This window comes from Cupressus sempervirens, chromosome 5, assembly GCF_028749045.1.
Source record: "Cupressus sempervirens isolate cs-2001-9-10 chromosome 5, ASM2874904v1, whole genome shotgun sequence".
Taxonomy (NCBI): Eukaryota; Viridiplantae; Streptophyta; class Pinopsida; order Cupressales; family Cupressaceae; genus Cupressus; species Cupressus sempervirens.
Genome location: NC_143122.1, coordinates 99,412,096 through 99,423,144, shown reverse-complemented (window position 1 = coordinate 99,423,144; position 11,049 = coordinate 99,412,096). Strand labels below are relative to the sequence as shown.

Here is an 11,049-nt window from a genome sequence, read left to right as displayed (position 1 = left end):
TGGAGGGTTTTGGTTTTGACCTTCTTGGGGATTTGTCGGTTCATTATTGGCATTTCCTGATAAGAAATCAATTAAAATCTAAATAAATAAACAATTTTTTTTTAAAATTGAAAAAAATCTACAAAACAATATAAAAAACATATCAAACAATGCAAAATGAAAGATAGATAACATACGGCATGCTCGTGATCTCGATCTTTGACGATGAGGAGGCATATTGGCAAGGTGGGTGGCAGAAAACTTGTTTGAATGCAATCCAAGTATGCGCTATAGCGAGGAGAAGTAGGAAAAAAAGGTTAAAATGAATGGGTTGCAGGTATGCACCCCATTTATAAAATTTTGGTTTTTTTTAAAGCGCGTATGCACTATTGAAAATTAGAAAAAAAAAATGGTGTCATCTTTTTGGCACCACAACTTGGTGCACATAGCCATGTACTAAATGTATTTCATTTTCTCTTAACAAAGTCCATCCTCTTTCAAGAAACTTATATATCAGTACACCATTTTGCGTGTACCATTCCCATGAAGATTTTCCCTCTGATCAAGGGTTTCCCTAATAGGGTAAATCACAAACCTCTATCACCCTTTTGTAAAGGAAAAGGCTAAGAAAAGTATAATTGCTCTACTTCAATGACATAAAATTGGTATTATTATTTTAAATTTAAAAATGAAATAAACTAATGAAATGTGTAGAAATGGATGAAGTTTAGGATTATAATTTTTAATAATTATTTGGAATAAGAATTGATATAGTTTCTTATATTTTATAGATAATTTTTTATATTTTGTCTTTTATAATGATTCAAATTTCAACTCACCTAAAATTGATAGTTTTCGTCTCACACCACATTTTTTAAAAAAAATCTATTTGATATGATTTTAAATTTATTTGATATGATTTAATATTTTTTTCTTTCTCAAAATTGAAATTTTTTCAAGTCTCAAAATGTGTGCTTGTAGAACCTTTTAATTACAATATAATATATCTAATTAAAACACTATAAACTTTATATGAGAATATTCTTGACAATAAGCCCTACAAAATGGTGTTTATATCTTATTAAAAAATACCATAAAAAATAGTAAGAGTTATTGAAATGCCACTTTTCTAAAATAATTTTATTTCTTTAGTAATTGGATACAAACCAATATAAAACATGCATTTAATGGAAATTTCCAATTGGAAAAGAATGAGACCATATATAACTTAGCTAAAATGAATTTATTTGGATTATATGTTTGAACAAAATTGTTTTTTAGATAGAAATTCTCAAATTCAATCGTTCTGATAAATTAGCCTGAAAGGTGCCACAACTTTGTACTTTGACCCAATTAACATATTTGGTGTTATTGTGTATGTGTATCTTCTTATGGTACCTAAGCATATTGGTTACATGTTTAGGGCTGAATAATATCGATAAAAGTTATATTAATCCAATAATTGATTCATTCCACCCCCCTCTTAGTTATCTTGATGGGCTTTTGTTACTAATAGAAATTAGAAGAAAAGTGGGAAAATTGATCTCTTGGGGCTTCAAATGAAGCCTATACTTCGAATAAACCCCCCTAGGGATTCATTTGAAGTCATGGATCTAGGAGTTTCATTTGAAGCCCCTTGCGCCAACTGGCATGTGAGGCTTTGAATGAAGCCTTAGGGCTTCGAGCGAAGTCCCTCGGACCAATATGTAGTCGAAAAGTGGGCTAGTGGCTTCATTCGAAGCCCCCATGGGATCACCCAAATTACTTGTAGAGGTCTTAAAATGAAGCACCCTTTTTTTCAAGCCTCTCTAAGGGCTTCATTCGAAGGTCACAAAATATAAATTTTTACAAACTTAATTTTTTGTCAAATTTTGCCCCTTTTAGGGCTCAAACAAGGGCTAAATAGGTCCATATTATGAAACTAAATATTAACGATTGTTATATATTGAATAATATTTCCAATGACTATACTTTTAGTATATATTGTGTTTATTTTGATATTTTATTTTTAGTTTTATTAAATACTAGTTATTTTTCCATTTCACAAATGTCTGTTTGAAGCTTTGGGAAAAATAGAAAATGTGAGAAAATATTTTTTGAAAAATATGTGGTACAAAGGTATGCGTGTAGAAAAAAAAGAAAAAACTCATTTTGTCTTATAGAAATTAAATTATATCGATCAAAATCAACCTGTCTAAATTATTGTTAATGACATTTTACCATTGAATAAAATCTACAAATTTTAATGAAATTGAATGAAACAAACTAGAGTTGCTAGGTATTGATGTTACTATTATGGTCTTGAAAGAATATTGTCATTATCATATTTTTATAAGAAGTTATGTTGATCAAAAGAACCATCACTCTTTGAAAATGTTGATTTTTCATATAAATCACTTCTCAAAGGAGAAAGAAAAATGGACTTCAACCACTTCAAAAAATAATAATTGATCACTATAAACTAGAAAGTAAATCTAAAAATCACTAGTTTACATCATCTTCAAATATTTTATGATTTTTTAGTTGTACACATCCAAAAGTGACAGTTCTTTTAGAAATATTTATTTCTGTGTTAAAGTTGACCAAAATGTGGGAACCAATATTATGGGCACCACAAAGTCAATAATCTTGAACATTGCTCCAAAATGTAGTGCTTAAGAAAAGGGTTAAACCCTAGGAAAATTAGCATGTATCCATCAGCCTTAGGGCCTCGAGCGAAGTCTCTAGGGCCAATATGTAGTCGAAAAGTGGGCTAGTGGCTTCATTTGAAGCCCCCATGGGATCACCCAAATTACTTGCAGAGGTCCTAAAATGAAGCACCCTTTTTTTCAAGCCTCTCTAAGGGCTTCATTTGAAGGTTCCAAAATATAAATTTTTACAAACTTACTTTATTTTTTGTCAAAATTTGCCCCTTTCAAGGCTCAAACAAGGGCTAAATAGGTCCATATTATGAAACTAAATATTTAAGATTGTTATACACTAAATAATATTTCCAATGACCATACTTTCAGTATATATTGTGTTTATTGTGATATTTTATTTTTAGTTTTATTAAATATTGGTCTTTTTTCCATTTCAAAAATCTCTATTTGAAGCTTTAGGAAAAATAGAAAATGTGAGAAAATATTTTTTGAAAAATATGTGGTACAAAGGTATGAGTGTAGAAAAAAATGAAAAAACTCATTTTGTCTTATACGAATTAAATTATATTGATCAAAATCAACCTATGTCTAAATTATTGTTAATGACATTTTACCATTGAATAAAATCTACAAATTTTAACAAAATTGAATGAAACAAACTAGAGTTGCTAGATATTGATGTTACTATTCTAGTCTTGAAATAATATTGTCATTATCATATTTTTATAAGAAGTTATGTTGATCAAAAGAACCATCACTCTTTGAAAATGTTGATTTTTCATATAAATCACTTCTCAAAGGAAAAAGAAAAATGGGCTTTAACCAATTCAAAAAATAATAACTGATCATTAGAAACTAGAAAGTAAATACTAAAAATCACTAGTTTACATCATCTTCAAATATTTTATGATTTTTTAGTAATACACATCCAAAACTGACAGTTCTTTTAGAAATATTTATTTCTGTGTTGAAGTTGATCAAAAAGTGGGAACCAATATTATGGGCACCACAAAGTCAATAATCTTGAACATTGCTCCAAAATTTAGTGCTTAAGAAAAGGGTTAAACCCTAGGAAAATTAGCAGGTATCCACCAAGAGAAATAGCCTTCAATGTTGGGTGAATCAAGAGTGACAATGTTGGGAGGACAACTTCAATTAATATGGAGAGAATCTCCATGTCAGTCCTCTTATAGGGTAGTCAGCTGAGGGTTCACCCTTGGTAACTTGTATGACCTATGTAACCTTATTGAACTCTAATGTACTCTTAATTCGTGTTCCTGTTCATTTGATGTTAGACTTGCACAAGGTTTCCCCAAAACTCATAGATTCCTTCCTTAACATGGACTATCTTTTCCGACCTTCTAGTTTATATCTTATATATGGTGGCAACAATGGGTTTGATAACTAGTTTAGTCCCTTTTTCATGTATTTATGTTTTGCTTAATTCAATTCCTCTTTCGAATTGCACTTCATATTTTTCCATTCGGGTAAATTTTATCCATTAGTGGGTGGGACAGATAAAAGAGTCACCCTATTTATATTTCTTTATTTTATTTGAAGTTATCTAAATTTAGTCACTTCTAAAAAAGAGGAGCCATGTTGATGTGTTAGTGGGAGTTTGACTTCTTTAAAAATCCTAACAATAGTTGATCCTAACGATGCATCACTGTTCTACAATGGCTATCATTCACTTCTACATATTTTTTAAAAATGCATCACACTCCATCCACACTGCTTGTCATCAATTTTTTTATAAGAGCATTCAACAGCAAGAAAGAACTTTAGTCCCCAAAAACCAAGTTGCACACACATATCATCTTCTTATATAAAAAAATGCATGCTCTTTTACAGATATCCATTTGTCACACATATGGTTAATTTTCTATAAGATTCCTTATGTCAGTAATTACATTATGGTTGATTTCTCATCCATTTGTTATTTTTCTCGATCACCTCTTTAATGTGAGGGATTTCTTTCCTAATATTGTGTGGATTAGCTCCATGGTGTTGCTCTTATTCTTAGTAGTCTTGCAGAAAATATATAGTATGTTATCAAACAAACTTTCTTCGATTGCCATGCTCAATTACATGGGTCCGCCTTCTTTATTATGCTATGATCTTTCTTTTCATATGTGTAGTGATTGATTTCTCCACAAAAAATCCTATGTATTCCACATTATCTTTATCTTTGAATTTCTTACATTTATAGTCTGGTTCTAATAGCATGTTAATGAAAAGGATCATTGTAAATGTAATAACACTTCACATTATATTTGTGTGTAAGAATTGAATATATATAAATATGAGTGGAGGAGACATGTATCATGTGTCTAGTAAATTGTAAGTTAGTCACTATTAGATACTATATTAACAAAAATATATAACCATACATTGACTTTGTCTAATGGATGATTAACAAATTGCAATATTGTTTATCAATAACCATAGAAGGATTATCTCTACATCAATTAAATCTGATTGAAGCTACAACATTAACAAAATTAACAATATTTATGACACATAAAAGTCCAATGAAAAATAAAAAGATGTTTTCATTTTTCTAATTAGTAGTTGCTTCTTATTCTCAATCCCTCTTTTTCCAATGCTTACTAATCCAAAAATTAAAAAGGATATCAATTTATCATTTCTCACCAACTAAAAATATATCGAGAAATTATGGATATGTAATAGCATAGGGATATGGGGTTAGTTTTAGGAAACACTCATTTACTAACCCTTCTTGAATGCATCTATGTTTGTATGGTTGGTAATTAAATGATGTTGTAGCTATTTGAATAGCCTAGTTTCTTTCTATCCACATGGTAATGGTGGTGCATTAAACTTCTAGGTTTATGTTTTGATAATAGACTAAGGATCTAGCTAAAACATTGCATGTATGTAACATTTCATATTTTCATCTTGATTTGAAGTTCTTATTTTTCATGTTTGAGTTTGATGGAAGAATCAATTATTGTAGTTAAGATGATTTATCATTTGGAATGTTTTGTAGATAATTTTATAAAGCTATGAGCATAGAGAAGTTAGGTGGTACATCATGGTTATACCTTCAGTGTATGATTCAAAAACTTGTTATTGCTTCCTTTTTCTGAGTCTAGGTATATGAAAAATGTTAGAAATTTGAAATTAGGTGCATCATAAACTTTTTAAATTCTTATGTTTACAATATTTATTTATTAACTTTAATATGTGTGGGCATTACATATATTTGGTGGGTCCCACTTTGAGTGACACTAGATGTAATTTATAGTTTGCAATTTAAAAATTGTTAAATTTGTTACTTAGTGTTATGAATGTTTCTAATTGTAACTATGACAACTTGTAAGTTGTGAAATAATTTATAAAATGAAATGAACATTAATATGGGAAAAATATCTAGAGAAGTGGGTCCTTCAAATTGGTCAACAAGGATAACTTTCAGGAACCTCCCCCTCCCAAAAATTATAAAATTGTGGCGAATCACATGTCATTTGGGTGAAAATTTTTTTAATAGTGTTGGTGAATTATGCGTCAATCGATGGATATTTGGTGGCGAATTTTTTTAATAGTTTAGACAATTTTTATAAAATAATGGCAATTATAATTCTTGTTTTTAATAAAATTATTAATATTGATGGTGAATTATGTTTTGAAATGTAATTATGTTAAATGTATTATTTGAGAACTCAGACCGTTCGATGATCCAAGATCAATGGCTGAGGTTTAATTTCGGCCAACATTTCTTGAAGGAAGAAGAATTGTCGAGGTAGTCACTGGAATGTTTACAAGTATCAAGTTAAGTTGTCTGTGGAGTACAGTGTCACTCATTAAAAAAAAGTTCACATAGGAAAATGAGAATTTGGCAAATGATGATCGTCAAAAGAGACACTCAATTAATTCCGTGGCAAATAAGAGTAAACATTAAAGAGAAATATGGGCAAAGAACCCGACTACCAAACTAAAATTACGTAATAATAGTGGCGAATGTTCCGACCACTATATGAGTATTTTATAAAATTTGGGCGAACCGGTCAACTAGTATATGGTGTTTTTTTAAGCCAATTTCTATAGCCCAATTGGGACATATTAGCCAATTGGTGAATAATAGCCACTAAAAAAATCCCTGTTGGTCAAGGCAATATCTATTTAATTTTTCATATTTTATGTGTATTAAATAGTTGTAAAATATAACATAGATAATGATATATCTTAAGTACAAATACTTGGTTGAATAAATGAAAATAAAATTAAAATTATATCTATTTGCTTCTTTATTTTGGACAAGGATTTGTTGATGTATATTCTTTATCATTACAAAGTGTCTTAGTTTAATTTTTTTAAAAATTGAAATCTAATTTTAATTGTCTACATAATCTATGCATGTTAATGTATTTGAATGTATGAGAGAACCAATAGTTTTATATTTTAATTTTGATAATATAAAAAAGGAAATTTAATTTATCTTTCAAGAAATTAAAAAGATGTATCATTTTGCTAGATAAGAAGTGAAATATTCAATCAAATACAAATTAAAATGAAATAGAAGAAAAAACTATATCGTATAAAAAAGAAATTTTGAATTGAGTTAAAAAAAAATATGATATTGTATATTAGTATGAACAAAATAATTTAACATACATAACCGTAGAATGTAATGGCTTAAATGACAAAGTCAACCGTCAAATTAGTGCCGGTCAAACATAGTGAGGGACCGTGTTCTTTGTTGGAGACGCTTTGTGACACACTGCGTTTGACTTTAGAAATAGGTACTCACACAAATCTCTGCATTTGTTTCTTTCGTATTGGAAGCTTCGTTCAATAAAAAATCTTTGTAGGTACATTTCGTTGTGTGAAGGTATTGTATCTCTCCTCTTAGAAGAGATTTAAGGTGACCAGAACCCTTACAAACAGTTATTCACTATCCAATGATGCCCTGTGAAAATAGATAACACAAACTTTGGATCAATATTAAATTGAAAGGAAAGAAACACTTGAAAAGACCAATCGAAGTTGAGTAAGAAAAGGGAAGTTAAAATTACCTAAGACCTCATCTGCGTTCAATCGTCTTTGGACGTCTCTGCAGAGCATTCGGCGAATCAAATCCTTTGCAGAATGTGAAATTGTGAGCCATGGCTCGTTTGGAAAGCGAAGTCTCTCACGTAGAACTGCCTCAAATATCTGCTGTGGCGTATCTCCATTAAATGGCGGAACTCCGCTGAGCATTACGTAGAGAATAACTAATGCGCTCCAGATATCTACCTTTTCACAGTAATCTTTCCCTTCCAGCACTTCTGCTGCTACGTAATACGGAGTCCCTACTATTCCACTCATCCTTTCACCTGCGTTTCATTCCACTCCATTAATCTTAGAATTAGGTTGAAGGAAATCCGGTTTGCGCTCTCCGTTTGAAATCGAAGAAAATAACAAAAAGTTACGAATTTGCAAATGCAATATCTGGAGAGAAAGAAATCGAGTAAAAGCTAAATATTTACAAATTAGCTTACAGAAAGCCGCCTGTGTTCATCTATCAAAATTATAAGAAAGAAGAACGTCAAAGATTTGCAAATGCAATACTTGGAAAGAAAGAAATAAAGAAAAAGCTAAATATTTACAAATTAGGTTAAAAGAAGCCGCTTGCATTCATCAATCAAAATTTAAACAAAAAGAACTGCAATACTCGGAGAGAGAGAAATGAAGAAAAAACTTAGATTTACAAATTAGGTTAAAGAAATGGTCACTTTTGTAGATCAAAACTGAAGGAAAGAAGAACGTTAAAGATTTGCAGATGCAATATTTAGAGGAAAGAAATGACGAAAAATTAAAGATTTACAATTTAGCTTAAACACAGAAAGCTTGCTGTTGCGGATTAAAAGTGAAGCAAAGAAGAACCTTAACGATTTGCAAATGCAATACGGAAAGAAAGAAATGAAAGCTGAAAGAAAACGCAGCCTGCGCTTGTCGATCAAAATTGAAGCAAAGAAGAACATTAAAGATTTGCAAACGCAATACCTGAAGAGAATCAAATGAAGAAAAAGATAAAGATTTGAAAAATGCAGCTTCAGCTTGCCGATCAAAAGTAAAGAAATGAAGAAAAAGCTAAAGATTTAAAAATTAGGTTAAACAAAAGGCTTGCGGTTGCTGGTCAGAAGTAAAGCAAATAAGAACGTTAATGATTTGTAAATGCAATACATGGAGAGAAAGGAATGAACAAAAAGCTAAAGATTTACAAATTAGGTTAACAAAAGGCTGGTGCTCGCCGATCAAAATTATAACAAAGAAGAACGTTAAAGATTTTCAAATGCAATACCTGGAGAGAAAGAAGCGGCCTGGCCAAAATCGCCGATCTTAATGTCATTGGAGAAATCAGAGGCGAAGAGAATATTGTCCGGCTTGAGGTCTCGATGAGCGACGCCCTTGCGGTGACAGTAACCGATCGTCTCCATCAACGTTTTCATGACGAGCGCCGCCTCTTTTTCCTCAAATCTTTTCCTCTGAGTAATCTTGTCAAAAAGATCTCCGCCGGAGCAGAGCTCCAGGAAGAGCCAGAGGCACTCATCGTCCTCGTGAACGTCACGGAGCTCAACAATTCCACGATGGCCAGACACGCATTTCAGAACGGCGATCTCATTGAGGAGGCACTCCTTGTCCAGAGAGTCTCTCAAATCGGCTTTTTCAATAATTTTGCATGCCAAAACTTCTCCATTCTGTGTATTTACACAGCGGTGAACGCTGCCGAACCTGCCTCTGCCAATCTCTTCCATCAAATGATAATCTTTGCGAAAACTGTTCATCGCACTGTTCATCCAAAGGCAAGAATGGTGTTCAAATGAATCAAGTGAAACAGGCTGCGCGCCGATAGTCAGGAGATGCACAAGCACAATATGGCAGCCTTGGGAAAAAAATATTCTTTATATAGAAGAAGAAGAGGAGGATAAAAATAGGTGAAAATATTTCATCTATCTTGTCCGAGAGAATATACAAAGCATATCCGTCGGAGTGGGGCATATTTTATTGACTCTTAAAATATGTCTGTCAATGATGACCAAATGGCCGTGTATTTTTCGTTCAAGAAGTTGAATTCTATTTTATGTTATTTTGGTGGAGACCGATTCAACCAGAAAAGTATAATTTGAAAAATTAAAATCTTAAAAGGTAAACTTTACAATTCCTGCAGAATATATACTATGTGGGCTATATACTATAAATGTTATAATAAAAATTGAAAATATAGCATCTATACTAAATTTAAAAATATTATTTTTTTAATTAAACTTTTTAAATAAATAAATATATTGCATTTAGTTTTCATATAAGAATCATCATTTAAGATTCCACGCACGCAGTTTTCAATTAAATTATTAAAATAAGATAACTTACTCAAATTTCTAAATATTTAATATAATTCAGATTTTCTTTTCTCCCATTTAGTATTATAATAATACCATTTTATACCATGTTTCTCTATTTTCGTAAGAGCATGGAAAAGTCATTGCCGAACTTCCCCAGCGTGTGTAATGAGATTGATCAAAATTGCATGTGACAGCGTTCAACTTTGGCAGCCGCTATAATAAACTCTTCAATTAGAATGGCTTTGTAATAAACTCCAAGATGGGTAACATCCCGACAAATAAACGGAAATATTTAACGACCACGAGCCTCCTAATTTGACCTTATAAAGTGAAGAAAATATAAATTAAAGCATCCACATGATGATTCATTTAGATTCTTGGCTAAGGCCTTCCAAGAATATTTGTATTTCTAGATATGTTAAACAGAGATATTTGCTTCATGACTTTTCACAATATCATATACGTATTCACGACATGCCCATTGCCAAGCAATGGAAAAAAGTATAATTTGTGGAGGAATACAATAGAAGAAAGTAAACAAACATTGTGCTTGATTAGTTAGCTGAAGAAGTTTTGTTTGTCCATTTATATACAAATATGAAGTGAGGGAGAAATGATCTATACTTTTGTGGACAATAATCATATGGTGTGACTTATAAGTAGGCTTGGCTGTTTTTTTTTTTTTTTTTCACTTTTGGATTGTATATGAAGATTGAAAATTTGTTGCATCTTATTGGTGAGCATAAATTTTTATATAATCATTAAAAAAAAAAAATTATATAAAATATAAATTTGATTTTTTTTAAGTTGATATATTGTTAATTATAATTATTTTCTAAAATTTGATATTATTTTATAAAATAGATAAATTTAGAAACATTCAGGTAGGAGATTTTTCTAAATTTTATTAATTTATACGTACATTAAATATTAAAATTTAAATCAAATTATTTAGAGAAAAAAAATAACAATCAATATTTATTTTAAAACATGAAATAAAAGGCATTAACATACCAAACCATCATAAAAAATACACATCACAGACATGGGTGACCATCAAATTCTAGGTCTGTTTAGAAGTG

General features: G+C 30.7%; 1 protein-coding gene across 1 annotated transcript; it reads right to left on the bottom strand.

Moving 5' to 3' along the window:
- Positions 1–7,175: 7,175 nt before the first annotated feature.
- LOC149554752 (phosphoenolpyruvate carboxylase kinase 1-like) lies at positions 7,176–9,495 on the bottom strand. Its single transcript, XM_089833519.1, has 3 exons — positions 8,926–9,495; positions 7,658–7,957; positions 7,176–7,551 (listed from the first exon to the last, which is right to left on the bottom strand). The coding sequence occupies exons 1-3, from the start codon at positions 9,419–9,421 to the stop codon at positions 7,520–7,522; spliced, it is 828 nt and encodes a 275-aa protein (XP_089689645.1). The 5' UTR covers positions 9,422–9,495; the 3' UTR covers positions 7,176–7,519.
- Positions 9,496–11,049: the final 1,554 nt, after the last annotated feature.